Here is an 18,274-nt window from a genome sequence, read left to right on the forward strand (position 1 = left end):
AAACATATTTTTTAAAATATGGAATTGTCTTAATATGAATTACAAAAATTACACTACTTTTATATTTTTTTAAAAAAGGCTATTTGATTTACATTTGTTATACTACAATCAATTATTCAACTCTCATCTAGATGGTTGGGAGCAGTAAAGATTTAATTAAATAATTATAACGCCCCTAATTCCTATGGAGTATATAAATTTTCATAATAAATTGAAAACAAGTGAACATTATTGATTTTTATATAATATGAAATCACATTATTTCCTCTCCAACAAAATAAAAAATAAAAAATAAAATTTATATCTTATATTAATAATATATAGGATAAACATAATCTCAATGGAATTAAAAACTCTCTTATCCTATTAATTTGTAACAATCAACCATTCAACCTAATGAATAAAGTGTTTAGTTGATAAGTTAAGCTTAGAGAGTATATTTATTATTTTACGAGTATTTTTTTGGATGTAAAGAGAGTCTTATCAAGAGTAATACAGTAATGTAATTGAGATTCGATGTCATGTCATATACGTCAAAACTTTAACCAATTAAGCTAGTTTGTGTTATATGCTCGCACACATATACAAGCTAAGTGCTTAGTTACGTAAAGTATCACAATAATAAAACCCTAAAGCTAATATCGATTCTCATTATCTCATCTAATTAAACAAACTTAGCTCCAATTGCTAAATAAAACACTTTTTTTTTTTGAACTAAAATAAACACATCTTAAATTAAAGAAGATAGCAAATAAAATCCAAAAAAAATTCAAGTGTATTACTTTGTGGCTTATGCTTATTCCATTACAAAAGACCTTGATTTCCTAACCAAGATTAGGTGACATGACTAATATTCTATAAATATTAAAATACAAAAAAAAAAAAAAAAAAAAAAAAAAAAAAAAAAATCATTCTAAATAATAACAATATTTTTTTCTTAAAAAAATGTAAACATCAAATCTTGTCAGTTTCTTCAACCTCTGTAATTCCCTCCTTGTTCTTCCCCGGAACTTGACAAGAATGACCATTTTCCGACGACCCATGACCCGATTCTTTACCCGAATTAAAGGATCCGAATTTGGGAGTTACTTCTGGAGTTGTAGTACTAAGTTCATCAATGGGAAAACTGAAGTTGAAGCTTGAATTTGATTGGTTTTTGTTTAATTGGAGGAGAGAGAAAGTTGGGCAGTTTTTTCTTCGTTTTGATTGGCGGATTTCCACGGTGGTTTCTTCGGATGATCCGCCGTCTACGGTTGCCGGAATTGATGTGGATTTGCCGGAATTTGATGGGTTTTTATGCTCTGCCATTTATAAAAAAAAAAATATATATATTTAGTAATAATTATTGTGTTTTGTTGATGAAATTTATTAAATTTTTTGACAAGAAGAAGTTGATGAAATTAATTAAGAGTGAGAGTGAGTAAAATGAATGGTGGAAAGAGATTAGGCAACTCATTTTTAGCTAGACCATTATACTTGTACAAGTAGTCAAGTAGTACTATTTATGTGCCAATAATTCTACTTTTATGAAGTGTCATGTTATTTTTATATATATGTGATTAATTAATTAATTATAGATTGTGTAAACACATGTGTTTATACTTTTTAGGGGTTATTGAACACATTGCTTAATTGGTTTATTTGGATGTCATTCTCATTATTCTTGCTTTGATAGTGTTGATTGAGTTACAAGTCATTAAACTTGTTTTGGACGTGTCTGCATAATTATAGAGAAATAATTAAGATGATATTAAAAATAATAAAATAATCTACTTCATATATTGGTTTATTAAATTTAAGAAGGGATTGAAATTGATGAAAATAGAGAGTGTCATAGAGAGAGATGAACTCGTATAAGTTGTTACATAATACTGTAAATTAAAATAAAAAATTACAAAATGTTAGCAAAATAATCTCTCATTACTTGATTTTCTCATTGATCCCTTAGCTTTGGTCCTTTTATTTTATCTCCTTGATGGGAGTGTCAATTTGGATTTAGCCACGAAGTACTAATAATGTTAATACTACAGTTTAAAGTGCTTAATTGATTAATTTATGACCCTATAAAAGTAGTTTGGATTATGTTAAAATGAGATCAAGTTCTTTAAGTAACTTGGATAATTAATTGATTAGTATACTAGGAAAACAAAGTAGCTTTTATGATTTCTTTTGGAAGTTCCTCAAGGTGGGTCCTTAACTCCTTATTCAATTGTTGATTTTAGGCCAAAATTCACATGATGATTATTGATAGGCTAGGTAAGCCATTGGGCCTTAGCTCCTATCAATTGGTCATGTCCAAATGGGTCATTCGAGCTATGGTTCAGGCCAGCTATCCAAATCTGTCAAATTAAGGTCACAACTCCAAGTCCATTCTATTATGGGTCATATTTTTGGTGAAATATTATAATTATACAAAGTATAATTATATTGAGGGAGCCCAAATAATCTTCAAGATAAGCAAAAAGCCAAAAATCATTTATTTAATGACATTTTTGTAAATAAATCAACAAATATTTAGTGGAATCAATAGTTATGGGACCTCCATTTAATAAAAGTTGTTGATTAATTTACAGAAATGTTATTAGATAAATACTTTTTAGTTTATCATGAAGATAAACTTATATTTTCCAGGGTCATATCTGGTTGTAAATAAATCAATAATTAGGGATTTTCTCTTCATATACTCAATTGGGTATTTGAGTCAAGTTCATTGAATATTAGCTTTACTTTGAGAAGCAAATCAATTTTAGCTACTTGTATATTTGATTTCACCTGAGAGCAAAGATCGTTGCACCGTGTACAAGACTGAGTAGATAGAAAGAGTGTGAAATTGTGAATCTAACATTCTAACCTGGTTACCTGGTATCTCATCTCATACAATACGATCTAATTCATAACTTGCTCAATTTCGAATTTTTAGTTTATAAATCGTATGTTTCATAAATTATAATTAAACATAGGAAAATTTGCAAATTGCAGCCATTTAAAGTTCGTATTTTGCAAATTGCAGCCATTTAAATTTTTTTTTGCAAATTGCAGCCCAAAAGTTCGTATAAATTGTAAATTGCAGCCCGATTCAATTTTTTCATCGGTTTACATGTTGAAAAATCTTCGGTAAAGGTTTTAGGAGTCATTTTTCAACTTGTAAACCGATGAAAAAGTTGAATCGGGCTGCAATTTACAATTTATATGAACTTTTGGGCTGCAATTTGCAAAAAAAAAAAATTTAAATGGCTGCAATTTGCAAAATACGAACTTTAAATGGTTGCAATTTGCAAATTTTCCTTAAACATTTACTGATAATACCAGTAAGTGTTAAATTTTTTTATACAAGTAACTAACATACAATTGTTACAAGGACCCAATAATATAAACTTAGGCCTTATTCGTTCACCTTAACAACAAAAAAAAAAAAAAAAGTATAAATAATTTCAGGTCAGTAAAAATTAATATCAGGCCAGCAAAAATAAATTCAGTTAAGTAAAATTAATTTTAGTTCAGTAAAATAATTTTAATATAGCAAAGATTAGTAACTCTAAAGAAGAAATATAATAGAGAATCAGTTAAAAAAAAAAAAAAACAAGTCAATTCGGTAAAAATAATTCGTGTTCAGCAATAATAATTTAAGTTCAACAAATATAATTTGATAAACTAAATTAAATTATTCGACAAAAACAAGTTGAAGTGAACGAGTTCTTAGATTTTACAATCAAAATTCTACACAGCTTATGTCCATTGAGGCGGCTTATATTCGATTCTTTAAAGTAATGGTAGTACTTCATTCCATATTCTTGTACGAGTCACCAGTGTACATCATTAGCATGTATCGAAACCATTATATGGCATCATCATCTACGTAGTAATTTTTTAATGTGGATTCTGTAGCACGGGTTAATGGTGCTTATTACTCTTATAATGTTCGTTTAATGGTGCTTATTATTCTTATAATGTTCGTTCTGTCTCGACTCACCTTCTCATCAATTTCTTCTTAAAATCAAGTTGGCAAAATCATGAGCAATATAATATCGCGTATTTAAAGTATTGTGGAATGTCAACTAAGTACTTGTCTAAATGTCCATTTCCTCCATTATAGATATTGTAGAATTTCTCGCTTTTTATACATAGATATAAACATTAGTTAGTTTTTAGGTTTATGTGATGCTCCGAGTTAATGTATTATTTCTATATTTCTATAAAAAGAAAGTTAAAAACCCTTATTAGTAATACTAGTACTTAATTTTAATAGAATGACAAGTAGTATGGTAATAGTTTAGTGGCTAACATGTATAGTAATATCTAATAGAGTTTTAACGAGTTTTTGATGACCCTCTTAGTTAGATATTACTCTGTTTCTTTGTTAAAAATAAAAGAAATTGCAACCAGTTGTGCTCCTTTTTAGAAACAATCTATTTATTATTTCTATACGTATCTCAATAATTGCAAAATATTTGGCATATGATTATTTGCGGGATCATTAAGACGTTATAATATATAGTTGCCTTAGATTATCCCATGTTTTACTTCCATATTTGAGTTGATTTCTACCCTTAATACTTTTCCGTTGTTTATGATCCTTAGTGCTAGCTTATTTATCTTCTTAGTCCTCTATACATAAAACAACATACAAACACATTCGTTTTTCTCTCAAAATAGTTTTAGACAAGAATTATGATCTCCATTTGTTGATTGTACGTGAGTGCAAGAGTCGTGCTAATTGCCTAATTGTAGAAGGAAATTACGATGATATTACTATATCGGATGGTGTGAAATCATTTTTACAATATTGTTCCCCTTTTCACTAAACGATATTCTTCAATCTCTTATTTGTCACATCATCCCGATACACTTATTATAATTGCTTAATAGAATAGTAGAACACGCAACACCGACTAGAATTTCATCGTAGGGCCACCTTGCCGGAGCTTTATTCCCGATTTGCTTCTATCTTCAATTTGATTCCTTGCTTAAAAGTTAAAACTCAAAATTATGCAAAGGAAGAGTAAAGCTACGCGGTAATACCAACATCAATTTCAAGCCCTTACTTTTTCACTTTCACTCTTGGCCCATCGTCTTATTCCGCGTTCACTTTCACTCTCACAAATGACCCCTTCACCCGTTGAGTATATATAGCCACATTGCCCATATAACCTTCATTCCCAACTTCCCATCCCCTCTTATATTTTACTCGTACTCGTGTCAGTACCCGTTCTTTTGCAACCTCGCTTATATTTAAGCTTATTAGTCGTCCCCCACCAAAACCCCGTGATTCGCGGCACCCCCAACTATATAAAACTCCCTTCATTCAGTCGTTCCCTCACTTTCTCTCTCCTCCAAACCCCCCCCCCACAACCTAACCATGGCGGCAGCAACAGCAGCACCACCAGCAACAATCACCATCGCTGATGCGAACCCGAACCCAAACAACGACCGCTACGACGTCAATTTCAACGGCAACCACCTCATCAAAACCACCGTCACCTCCGACCCTTCCGTGGTGACCTCCTGGCTCGCCGCCCTCCCCACCGCCACCTCCGCCGCCGCACCTCTCATCGTCGGTCTCGACATCGAATGGCGCCCCAACTTCGGCCGCGGCTACGACAACCCCGTCTCCACCATCCAACTCTGCACCACCACCACCACAACAACCACCGCACACGGCGGCGCCGGCAACCAATCAAACACCTACACGTGTCTGATCTTCCAAATTCTCCACTGCCCAAAACCAATCCCAAAAACCCTCTACGATTTCCTCGCAAACGAGCACAATCTCTTTGCTGGGGTCGGGATTCGATCCGATGTTGAGCAGCTTCTGATAGACTACGATCTAGTAGTGAAGAACACCGTCGATCTGGGGCATCTAGCGGTGGAGAGGGTGCCAGGTGTCAGAAAAGGAATGGGGTTGAAAGAACTAGCAAGGATTTTAATGGAGGTTGATGTTCAGAAACCAAAGAGGGTGACTCTGAGTAGGTGGGATACTGAATGGTTGAGTTATCCTCAGATTCAATATGCTTGTATTGATGCTTTCTTGTCTTTTGAAATTGCTAGGAAATTGTTGGCTATTCAACATCACCACCAACACTAATTATATTTCTAATTAGTGAAATTTTCTAACTAATTTGTGGTGTTTATTGTTTAATAAGTAATTCTTAGGTTATTAAGATGGGTTTCAGTTGGTTTATTGGAATTCTAATGTAATGTAACTTGAGTAATGTTTAATTTATGGTTTAATTTTTTGCGTTTTTAGTATGATTGGATTGGATAAATTGGGATTTTTTTTTTTTTTTTTTTGTTATTTTGATGATTTTATTTATGGAATTGATTGGTTTATGATTATGGTGATAATCTTACTTAATGTTGTGAACTTTCGGGGTTTGGATTAAAGATGTTAATCCAATTGGAATTGTGGTGTACTGGTGTTCGATTAAGTAATTGTTAGGTTAATATGATGATGATTTGAGTTTTTTTTTTTTTTTTTTTTTTTTTTTTTTTTTTTTTTTTTTGTGGTATCTTAATGTAACACGAGTAATGTTTAGTTTGCTGATGTAATTTATGGTTTGATTGGATATTTTTGTGTGTTTTTTTTAAAAAAAAAATATGATTGGTTAAATTATTTGGAATTGATTTACAATCATGGTGATAATCTTGTGGAGTTTGGATTAAAATATTCTCATTTGGAATTATTGTAACCAACTAAAGCAAAATTTGGAATTTTTTGTTCTTGTTTAATGGATGGAAGAAATGTAAAAAACACAATGTCATACAAGTATTTGTTGGTTTAGATCATATTTTGCTATTCAAATAAGATAAATTAGGGATAATTCAAATCTAATTCTACTTAATATTTTATTTTATGATGGCACGGTGTGGAAAGAAAAAGATCTTTACTCCGTATTATTTTCAAGCTAATCAAGTAGTGGATGGACTTGCTAATTATAGGGTGTTTTGAGTCAACCTTGGTAGATCTTTAGGCCATATTATTGGGGCCTTGGAGGATTTAAGTGGTGTGATTATCCTCCAACCATTATGACCTTGTTTAGCTGTTTAGCTTTTAGCCTTTAGCTTTTTCTTTCTTTGTTTTCCTTTGCATTGGTTGTTTTCTTTCTAGTTGGCAACAATAGTTGCTTATTTGTATTGCAAATGGTCTCCTAAATCAAGATAAATTTTCAATTTTGAGGCAAACTCCCATCTTGCTACATGGCTACCGAATATATCCTCTAAAAAAAAAAGGGAGTTTTTTTTTTTTTTTTTTTTTTTTTTTTTTTTTTTTTTTTTTTTTCTTCCTCTAATGCCTACATTATAATTATCAAGCAGGCCCAATACTGGCTCCAAAATCAAACCCAGAGTTCTTGCCCGAACTTGATACTTTTTTGGGCCAATTTTTTTTATTTTTTTTTATTCATTTTTATAAGCTCTACTACTATTGAATGATACAATAGGAATATAGTTCAGTTACACTTTCAAACTTGCATAATTTGTAAAAATCTTAACACAATAAGATTTCTTGTTCTGTTTTGTGGGTATTGTTGTCTTTGTTACGTCTGTTTTCGTTCTTTATGATTTATCAACTTCTTGTTGGATAATGTTGTAATACACGACTAATCCTAATTATGATTTTAGAATATTTGATTACCTGTACTAATAAATTGGTTATAACTAAGAATAGCATTGTTATCCCATTAAATTAAAAACCCCATTCTAATTTTTTTTGTTAAGTGGGAAAGAATAATTGAAATCACCATTTGAAAACTCTTAGATTAATTAGTTTATTTCGACTAATTACTTATATCTATAGCTATGGCTAATAATGCAAAAACTTATGTTAATCTTGTATTTCTTTTAGCTATTGCCTTATCGCTCCATGTTATCCAAGGTCAAGTTCAACCTCCAATCGATGCTATCTATCAATTTGGAGACTCGATTTCAGATACTGGTAATTTAATACGCGATAATTTCATTGGTGAACATTCACCCTTTGCCTCACTTCCATATGGACAAGACTTCTTCCATGAAGCAACTGGACGTTGCTCCAATGGTCGTCTTATGATTGATTTCTTTGGTATGTACGTGCTTTTGTTTCCTAAGCTTTCTTAGGCAAATTCTCATGCATCACATCATCATATTTTAATAATACTTCCGTGTAATCGATATTATCCAAGATTAACTATATGATTGTAATACTTATCTATTAGATAACTTGTAATTAGTTAAAAAAGAATAACCTAAATTTACCTCAAAATAAACATTTCTAACTTTAAATAAATGGCTAAAAACAACCTAAGTGTACATATATAATCATTAAGGTCCTCATTTAAACTTTAAAATTTTAAACAATGCACACTTCATCACCTTTTTGTAACGGTAGACTTTGAAGCCCAAAAATAATTTACTTTGTTTCTTAATAAGTTTTTTGAGGAAAGTTTCTTAATATTTTTTTGCACCATCTTCATGCTTACTATGCATTTGATGTTGTATATGTAGTAAATCTGTACATATATAGAGTGGGTTTATAATACATACGTATCTTCCGAATAATTAATAGAACAGAGGAAGTATTTATGAAGTAGCGAAGTCTTATAACAAAGTTTCTAATACAAATATGTTTATTCTTTTGCAATGATGCAGCCGAATACTTCAAGTTCCCATACCTTGATGCATACCTAAACAAGGCTGGTAACTTTAGTCATGGAGTCAACTTCGCGGTTGCTGGGTCAACGGCTCTTACCACTGGTACCTTAGCACTTAAAGGAATTATTTCACCTCTCACCTGGAGTTCTTTATCAGTACAGCTTAACTGGTTCCAGTCTTATCTTACTTCCATTTGTCCCGATCTAAATGGTAATATACTTTTTTTTTTTATTATTATTTTTTTTTATAACTAAATCAATTCATTAATAAAAAATCATATGACATATACAGATGAAATTTAAAATTAATAACGATTAATTGTATTTGTATGTACGTAGATTGCAAAAATAAGCTTGCCAACGCGCTTTTTATTATTGAATCCGGTGGCAATGACATCAACTATGCTGTAATGGAAAGGAAAAATATTCAAGGCATATATGGTATGGTACCCGAGGTTATTGGGGCTGTTAAAGCCGCCATTGAGGTAAGTTAGTTGTACTAGTATTTGTTGTTTATGCTAATATCATACTTGATCTGGGCTTCAACCATTAGCTTAAGTTGTTAATCTGATGGTTAAGTTGGTCTGGTATTAAGAGACACAAAGGTCACGGGTTCAAATCTCATCCACCCCTTCTTTTAAATTGAAATATTAAACGGTGAGTATGGTAGGGCTCATGCTATATCCACACTTCAAGCCCAATAATAGGCTCTCATTTGGAGGGGCATGATAGGATATATAAACCTATCACCGACTTCAACAACAGCTTAAGCTTTTGATTGTGTTGGTCGTTTAACAATACTTATTCCGTTTTTTTAATATTGCAACGATTTCCTTTACATGAACTTCTTAACAAAATATCGGATGAAGTATATTCTAATTAAACTATTGTATATCGCTCATGTAGGAAGTAATTAACTTTGGTGCAACTCGTGTTGTCGTTCCTGGAAATTTTTTATTCGGTTGTATGCCAATTTATCTCTATATGTTTCCACCTAACAACGCAACATTGTATGATGAGCTACACTGTGTTGAACAATTGATTGAGTTAAGCACGTTCCAAAACAATTTCCTACAAAAAACTCTTAAAGAACTTCAAGCGGAACACCCGTCGGTTAAAATCGTCTATGCTGACTACTTTAATGCCATGAAAGGACTCCTTCAAAACGCAACTGCTCTTGGTTAGTTTAACTTTTCACAGTAACATACACCTTTTCACTTTTGCGCATGTCAATGCAAAATTTTAAATTAACTATTAATATTTTCACTTTTGATACGTTAAGCAAATAACATGTTACTTAATTAGTTAATTCGAAAAAAGTCAAAGGGTTACAACTATTAAGTAATCGTTAATATATGCAGGATTCGACGAAACACTAAGGACGTGTTGTGGAATGGGTGATAATAGTGCCAATTTCGGTATAACAAAAATTTGTGGCTTTAAAGGGGTTCCGGTGTGTCCAAATCCTGACAAGAGTGTAAGTTGGGATGGAATTCATATGACTGAACGTGCTTACAAAATCATGGCAGACTGGTTATTGCAACATAACATTCTTCCTGCCATCTCCAAAGCAGCTTGATTTGTTTCATAGAGGAATTGTTTTCAACAAAACAAAAAAACGGAGTTGTGAATATACAAGATAGAATACTTCGTATTTTCCTTGATTTTATTACTCCATATTTGTGTTACTCGTCGTATAATTTTTGTTTATGCTAGAATATAAAGTTTTATACGTGGCTAGTCACATGGTGTGGGCCCGTGTGACCACTTTACCTAATAATCACATAGAAGACAATTAATTAAGTAATATGAGATTACGGTGATTAGCAAGAGTTACTTTAATGTGAATTATTATGATTTCGCATAACATTATTATTGATGTGATTAGATTTAATCAAAACTATCAACGTTATAACAATTGAAATTAAAAGTCATTAATAAAGCAATCGATGACAATATACGTAGTATTACGTACGTAAAAAAAAAATAAAAATAAATAAAAAAAAAACCTCAAACCATGGTGTAATACAACATTATTAAACTTAAGAAAATGTCACACACAATAATTTTATTTGATGACATGTTAAATAAAAAAATGGCATATACTACATATAAGCAAGCATATATAGGCATGCATCACACTTACGCACGCAAATTAATGATACTACACAAACAAGAATTAAGCAAAGTTATCAACTAATTAACCGAAAATACTAGAGAAAATTGACAACCATAATTTTGAAAATTGAACGGCTGTGATTTAATAATTTTAAAATTATTTTATAATGTTAAAATTAATTAAAAATCAACTTACTAATAGGAAAGCATGCCTTGCGTTCTTCTTCCAACCCTATAAACCTCGTAGCGGCAGCAATTTTGACAGTTTCCGGTGAATTCTCGGACAAGTCCTTGTTGAGCTTCTCCTCCACAGCGTCGACGCGACGAAGGCATTCCTGCACCTCTGCTTCGATCTCCAAAGAAAAGTCTGCGATCGTTTGATGTTGTTCCACGGCGTGTGCTACGTGCACAAGAACCACCACCATAAACATCACCAATGCCTGCTTATCATAACTATTGCTCATCTTTTTATTCAAAAGATAACGTGATAATTTACTTCATAAAAATGTAATGTTAGGAGAAAATGTAGTGTGATTTATGTAGTGCAATTAGGGAACTAGAACTCGTAACATATTTATGGTTGAAGATGTTGGTAAAAATACCTGTCGATTCCAATAACAAAAAATAGAGAAGATGAAAGGGAAAATACTTGATTGAAGATCTCAAACTCACAGTCGCGCCATGGAACAATAATCCACTGCCTTAGAAACAAAATACGCCACTACCGGTACAGGTTTCCTGATGACGCACGCCCCGAAAGTTTAACGCAACTCTCCCCGTAATTCGTGCACCCGAACCCGAAGAGTGGAATTGCTCAAGAACTGTTCAGATCTCAAAGGTAGGTTTGTGTTTTCAGCTAGAAAGTGAAAAATGAAAATCATGAAAAGGCAAGACTCGTATTTATATAAGTCCCGGAAAAGGAAACACGCAAAGAAAACCGACCTAGGAAAAAAAGCGGGCCCGATCGGGCGAGCTGCCGCCCGATCGGGCGCGAGATTAAGTTTCTCCAGACCTGGTGTCGCGCCCGATCGGGCGAACACCGCCCGGTCGGGCAAACACCGCCCGGTCGGGCGATCTAGAAACCCCATCCCGGGCGAGCCATCGGGCGAAGCCGCCCAATCGGGCTCGTCAAAAACTTGAGTCCGCCGCCCGGTCGGGCAAGGGCCGCCCGATCGGGCGCGAGAGTTCTCCTATTTTCCTTGGTCACCTCCGCCCGATCGGGCGCGAGCATCCGTTTGCATTACCTATTTCCAACAATCCCCCACTAATGCAAGCGGATCTTCAACATGAAATCTGAACAGTAAATGAAAGTCTTAGTACTTAAATGCTAGTATCCAAAGGTTTGAACTAACACATTAGTGCACAAGGTTTTCAACACTTCCCTAGTGAGTATCCTAAGATTTGAACTCCTAGGAGCGAGGAAGGGACCTTGAATACACATACCTTGACTTTAGAGCTTAAGCAACTCCGCCAATCTTGGCTTACACCTTGGGCTCTCATGAGTACTTCAGGAAAACTACACCACAATTTTCCCTTGAAGGATGCCACCCCTCGTACTCATGTAGGTGTTCCGTCTGTGTATAAAATACACATTCCCAGCACATCTAGGGTCTTTCCTTGTAGGCTTAAAACACATTCAAGCACCTTGCAAACCCAAGATTTTTCTGTACAATAGAATAAGAACATTAAGAACGAAACGTTCAACCCTATCAACTCGACGGTGCATCTATCAATCCACTGCTCAATGAGCTCTTAGGCTAGATGCATTAAGGGATACTCCCAACCTCAGTCATTCGGTACCACTATCGTTTCATACTCGAGTAGTAACTGGGCTAGTGATTCTAATTCATTTAAGGATCACTATCATTCCCTACTCTCAAGCAACTGGTCTAGTAGTATAAAGAGCAAGCAATGCTCAACCTTCCACCTTCGGTGTCATTATCAATCCTACTCTAAGAGCCACTGGGCTTACGGTCTTAAATCCACTGAACCATTATCAATCCCTTCTCAAAGAATAACTGGACAAATAACATTAAGAGCCACGCTCAACCTTACTGAATCCACCTGATCAACAAACCACTGAAAAAGGTTATAGATTCAATAAACATAAATGGTGTAAATCCAACAATGAGTCAACCAAAACAAGGCTCTAGACCCATTCAGAACAAAAGTTCAACAAATTAAAACACTTCGGTGTGTCCATGTAAGCTGTCTCAATTGACCACCCAATCTGGGTTAAGGACATATTAAGAGCACTTAAAGCTCAACCTGCAAACATCAAGCAACAAGTCTACCAAAGCATCTCATAACCATATAGATTAGAGGGTTATCAAGCCAGATCACTTCAGGACGTAGACTCAATTTTTAAACTTCGTCACTAGAATAATTTAAAATACCCCACAGGATCTTAAATATATTCTCTTAGACAATCAAGCACTTACCTGTGCTACATCCTAGTATAAGGACCTGCTTGATTTTTCTTTGCTTTCACGTACTCTAACATGAGTATCATCTCCACAAGATCTGTCTAACTTTGTCACTACATCTGTAGTTCCTGACAACATACATAGACACTTGTGAAAAATAATGTAGAGAACATGAGGATCAACTTACCCCCACAATGGACAAACTTCCAGAGATTAATTTTTGCAACAATCATCTTCTTGACCACGTCATCCAATCTAATGAACCTTTTCTTCATAATGGATAGTGTACAACAATTTGTTTTGCAGCGCACTCGAAATAGAGCATCACCCTTCATCATGTAAAAACCATACACTGAATAGGTTCAACTAATCATCGTTGTTCATTCAATCATTGTCTCTTAGAATTTACTGGATAGGTACTTGAGAAACTTTCTCACTTTAACCTCCATCCCTGTAATATCTAAAACTCAAACAATAATTGAGTAATATTCTCTTGACAAACAGAATGAACAATATAGTTCACAACAAAACCACTACACGTCAAGAATAGTTTGTTAGTTTGTTCATCATTTAGATTGCAAAACATTAGCACATTTGAATCAAACATCAAGGCCAAATCATGAAAAATAACTCTGGCTTAGACATGATAAATATAATTTACCAAACCACTTTCTCTACATCACAATAATGAGATTGATGCGTACCTTTATTAGTTCATTGGCATACTGCCTAGAACCATTCTGCTTATCACATTATCTTGTACTTGTTTCTTGGCTTAGAGACACATATACATCTTTATCTCAATTAACAACATGCATGTGAAGTTAACAACTTAGGATCATTATAGCAAATGAACTCCATCAATGCGAACCATAGTAACATCACACATGCATCAAGAAGTTCAACTCACATGCCAAGAAAAATTTAACATAACAAGTTAGAGTACTCAAATCTAACCCCCACTCACCATACATATCACAAAGGATATAAGATCATGAGAAAAAAATACCTCATCTTCTAAGTTGTCACCTGTGCATGCGTTTTAAAATACACACCCTTGATTTACAATCAATCATGCTAGGAAGCTTAAGCAACCTTACTGCAAATCAGACAAGCTTAGAACAAACCAGGTGAGTCATAAGAGATGGTCAGCACCAAACTTACAGAATAAATCCTAACAACATAGTATCTTACCTTTAGCCCATTTCCAATAAACCACCTTTCAACTCACCTTGAAAGATACTTACAACAGATGGATTTCTAATAGAAAGGCAAGATATACTATTCTCAAGCATATAAGACTCAAAGGAGCGAACACTAGTATTAACATGCTTCTTTCAACAACTAGTTAATCAAGGTGTATTCATATGGTTCAGGAAGTTTCATCTACCACTACATGAATATATATACCACACAACAAACCATCTACATACAACTTTCGATCAAGAAAGTAAAACCCAAGATGATACATAACTAGTTTAAGCTTTAATCTAATACACCTTAGATGATGAACTCATCAACTTTACTGGCAGGATAAAGCTTAGGAAGCAAGAACAAATCCTATGTACGAGAAAAACTAACACGTCATGTCATAGGAAAACATAAACTTGAGAAAATTCAAGGATTTAACATATCAAGCTCGTACATGATAAACGTAGCAGATATTCAGCATATATATCACCCACATTCCCACAAGCCCTCATGCTTTATGTGAAACATATCTAGAAGTCAATTCTTTATTATTGGAAACCCCCACATCACAGATACCACATGAAAATAATCATGAATCAGGTAACAAATTAGGGAGTATAAACCAAATTCTTAGGTGAAATACTTACTAAACAAATAAACAACTGATACATATCTGCAACCGTACCCCCACAATACTAATATTCACAGAATATTAATAGTGTTTAAAGACATATAGAATGTTAATTCTCATCCTTACCTCATGTGGGGCACTTACACTTCAAACTTGCACGACCATTCTAGCTTTGTTAAGTCAAGCCTTTTTATTCTGCTAATAAGCACGGAAATCAACCCGGTCTCATCTAGACCATCAACAAGAAAAATAATTGCTACACCTCTAGCCAATTAAATACATTTCAAGTTCGTGAACAAAGCTGATTAAGATCACAAGAATTAAAAGAAACAATAATTCTAAATCCCTTTTTTATCTCAAAAACGAGACACTTACAAGCTTATCACATACTCCGTGCTCAACAAAACATTGTCCATGATTAGGAAAAATAACGATAAAAACACTATCATAAGATAGAACACATGTCATCCCTAATCTACTAGGACAAAACACATTAAAGTCCATGAACATAAATAAATTACCATTGGATGAAACATACATTAGCAGAAATAAATTACTTGCAAACAACAAGCCAAAAGCTATAGATAAACGTCACTTTCGGAGACTTTCCTCCTCAATACCACTCATCAACAAGAGTACAAACTAACTTACTAGTTAGTCACAAAAATCTATCTCAAAACACCCCCACATTGCTAAACAATAACTCATAATAATTAAATTATGCATATATAACAGGGGCACATAATAATAGACACAAATATTATGTAGAGTTAGAAATTACTTAAATAAATTGAGAAGGATAACTTATCTGATTACGAGCAATGGTCTGACCAACTATTATTGCATATCTCGGCTCACTAGCTAGACAGATTTTATTGAGTTATAACTCGACAGTTGACACCATTGCTGCCCATCGATCCTCGCACTCCATAACCGATTGCATTACTTGCAAATCCTGTTGGAGTCTTCACTAGAGAAGGAGCAACCTTTTGATAATCTACCACTTTAATTAATATTTCAAATTAAAGACTTCTGAATTGCACTGCTTCCACCGACATTCTTCAATGGAAATTTCAGATTTTCTTTTCTCTAAATTCTTTAAATAACATGGTTCAATATGAAACCATATTTGACAAACAAAAAGGTTAGGAATTAACTTTCCTTAACCTTGCTGACATGATGTCCACTAGGAGCCACAAATTAAATAAAGAAGGCTGCAGTTAAGTAATGATCAAACACACTTTACTCAGTTCATCCTTCCAACAATGTACACAGATATTGCACACTGACGGATAAAAAATTCCCCCAAAAATTAGGGTTCTTGAACCGCAAATAATAGGATGAATTTCATACGACGATCCTGAACCAAATTTTAATTTCCATCCCGATCAAACGATTTATATAATTGAATAATCCAGGAATCAACAGTATAATAAATTAATATTATTTTGCTTCTAAATTGTTGGTAAAAATACCTGTCGATTCCAATAACAAAAAATAGAGAAGATGAAAGGAAAATACTTGATTGAAGATCTCAAACTCACAGTCGCGCCGTGGAACAATAATCCACTACCTTAGAAGCAAAATACGCCACCACCGGTACAGGTTTCCTGATGACGCACGCCCCCCAAGTTTAACGCAACTCTCCCCGTAATTCGTGCACCCGAACCCGAAGAGTGGAATTGCTCAAGAACTGTTCAGATCTCAAAGGTAGGTTTGTGTTTTCGGCTAGAAAGTGAAAAATGAAAATCATGAAAAGGCAAGACTCGTATTTATATGAGTCCCGGAAAAGGAATTGAAACACGCAAAGCAAACCGACCTACGAAAAAAAGCGGGCCCGATCGGGCGCGAGATTAAGTTTCTCCAGACCTGGTGTCGCGCCCGATCGGGCGAACACCGCCCGGTCGGGCGCCCGGTCGGGCGCCCGGTCGGGAAAACACCGCCCGGTCGGGCGATCTAGAAACCCCATCCCGGGCAAGCCATCAGGCGAAGCCACCCGATCGGGCTCGTCAAAAACTTGAGTCCGCCGCCCGGTCGGGCGAGGGCCGCCCGATCGGGCGCGAGAGTTCTCCTATTTTCCTTGGTCACCTCCGCCCGATCGGGCGAGGGCCCGATCGGGCGCGAGCATCCGTTTGCATTACCTATTTCCAACAGAAGATGTCCATAATTAATTATAATTGTTCATATTGTTATGTAACGTGCTTCCCAAATTATATAGATTAGTGGGAGAGAACTACTTCATTAAAGCATTGATACTCCTACGGTCCTACCAACATACTACCTCCGTTACAGGTTATGTGCAACGATTTGACATAAAGCAAAGAGGGAAAATGTCTAATCGTTGCACATAACTTGTAACGGAGGTAGTATATTATTATCTGAGAGTGAGGGATAGCTCAAATGGTTAGAGCTTCCTTCCTTATTCTAGTAGGTTAGAATCGATTCTCACTCCATCCTTGTGGCTCTCTAAACACCAAAAAAATTATCATCTAATAAGAATTATAACATCATTATTTAAAATTTGATTTTAAAATTACACAAGATTAAATTAATGTAATTGAACATATTGATTTATTAAAAATGTGACGGCTGTGGGATTTGAACCCACGCCCTTTCGGACCAGAGCCTAAATCTGGCGCCTTAGACCACTCGGCCAAACCGTCTTCATGTTAATAGTTTAGTAATGATAATTATGATTTCTTACTTAAATAATGCAAAAGTGACCTAATTTCCTTTTTTAGACAAAGACCTAATTTCCTTAGATGCAAATAAAAATAAAAAATTACGTGCATGATCGAATACGTGATGATTGTAACGATTTAAATAATTAAATCTTTTTATTGGACCACCTTTTTGAACATTTTCTATTACTTGTTCAGTTGTTCTGTTTTTCTTTCAAATAATTATTCATTTATTCACTCATGGAATTCATATAGAATGGCATTCATTTAATTATATTTATAAATGATTTGATTTATGTTTTATATACCTGCTCAATTTTTAATCAACTGTTAGGACCTGTACTCTTCAGCTTAAGTTCAGTTCAGTTTATTTTCTAATTTTCTTCTTTCATAAACAGTTCAGTTTAATTCAGCTTAGTTATTCTATCTTAATATTATTTTATTTTTTGATATAAAGTCCTACTTTACTTATGTATTACTGTATTTTATAATATGTATATTCTTTTCAATCTCCTTGTACTATATTAAGGTATATATGTATATTCTTATTTTAACTACTTTTTTCCTAAACTTAGTGTATGTTCTATTCACATAAACTTACCT

General features: G+C 34.1%; 2 protein-coding genes and 1 non-coding gene across 3 annotated transcripts; 2 read left to right on the forward strand and 1 right to left on the reverse strand.

Annotated features, from left to right (window-relative positions):
- The first annotated feature begins 5,159 nt into the window (after positions 1 to 5,159).
- Positions 5,160 to 6,246, forward strand: LOC145632349 (3'-5' exonuclease-like). Its single transcript, XM_081684703.1, has one exon. The coding sequence runs from the start codon at positions 5,357 to 5,359 to the stop codon at positions 6,080 to 6,082; it is 726 nt and encodes a 241-aa protein (XP_081540829.1). The 5' UTR covers positions 5,160 to 5,356; the 3' UTR covers positions 6,083 to 6,246.
- A 1,548-nt stretch (positions 6,247 to 7,794) lies between these two features.
- LOC145633206 (acetylajmalan esterase 2-like) lies at positions 7,795 to 10,252 on the forward strand. The gene is made up of 5 exons (XM_081685479.1): positions 7,795 to 8,056; positions 8,623 to 8,835; positions 8,964 to 9,109; positions 9,531 to 9,804; positions 9,986 to 10,252. Exons 1-5 carry the CDS (start codon positions 7,795 to 7,797, stop codon positions 10,201 to 10,203), a joined length of 1,113 nt encoding a protein of 370 aa, XP_081541605.1. The 3' UTR covers positions 10,204 to 10,252.
- A 7,321-nt stretch (positions 10,253 to 17,573) lies between these two features.
- On the reverse strand, positions 17,574 to 17,653 carry TRNAL-UAG (transfer RNA leucine (anticodon UAG)). The gene has a single exon. It is a non-coding gene; the product is annotated as a tRNA-Leu (tRNA).
- Positions 17,654 to 18,274: the final 621 nt, after the last annotated feature.

Source organism: Chenopodium album, chromosome 5 (genome assembly GCF_948465745.1).
Source record: "Chenopodium album chromosome 5, dcCheAlbu1.1, whole genome shotgun sequence".
Taxonomy (NCBI): domain Eukaryota; kingdom Viridiplantae; phylum Streptophyta; class Magnoliopsida; order Caryophyllales; family Amaranthaceae; genus Chenopodium; species Chenopodium album.

What these genes read in the sequence shown, in the direction of transcription:
- LOC145633206 (XM_081685479.1), top strand. Translation starts at nt 7,795, where the DNA reads ATGGCTAATAATGCAAAAACTTATGTTAATCTTGTATTTCTTTTAGCT. An exon ending in CATTTGTCCCGATCTAAATG is followed by an intron (nt 8,836 to 8,963) that starts GTAATATACTTT and finishes GTATGTACGTAG; the next exon opens with ATTGCAAAAATAAGCTTGCC. An exon ending in TCAAAACGCAACTGCTCTTG is followed by an intron (nt 9,805 to 9,985) that starts GTTAGTTTAACT and finishes TAATATATGCAG; the next exon opens with GATTCGACGAAACACTAAGG.
- LOC145632349 (XM_081684703.1), top strand. Translation starts at nt 5,357, where the DNA reads ATGGCGGCAGCAACAGCAGCACCACCAGCAACAATCACCATCGCTGAT.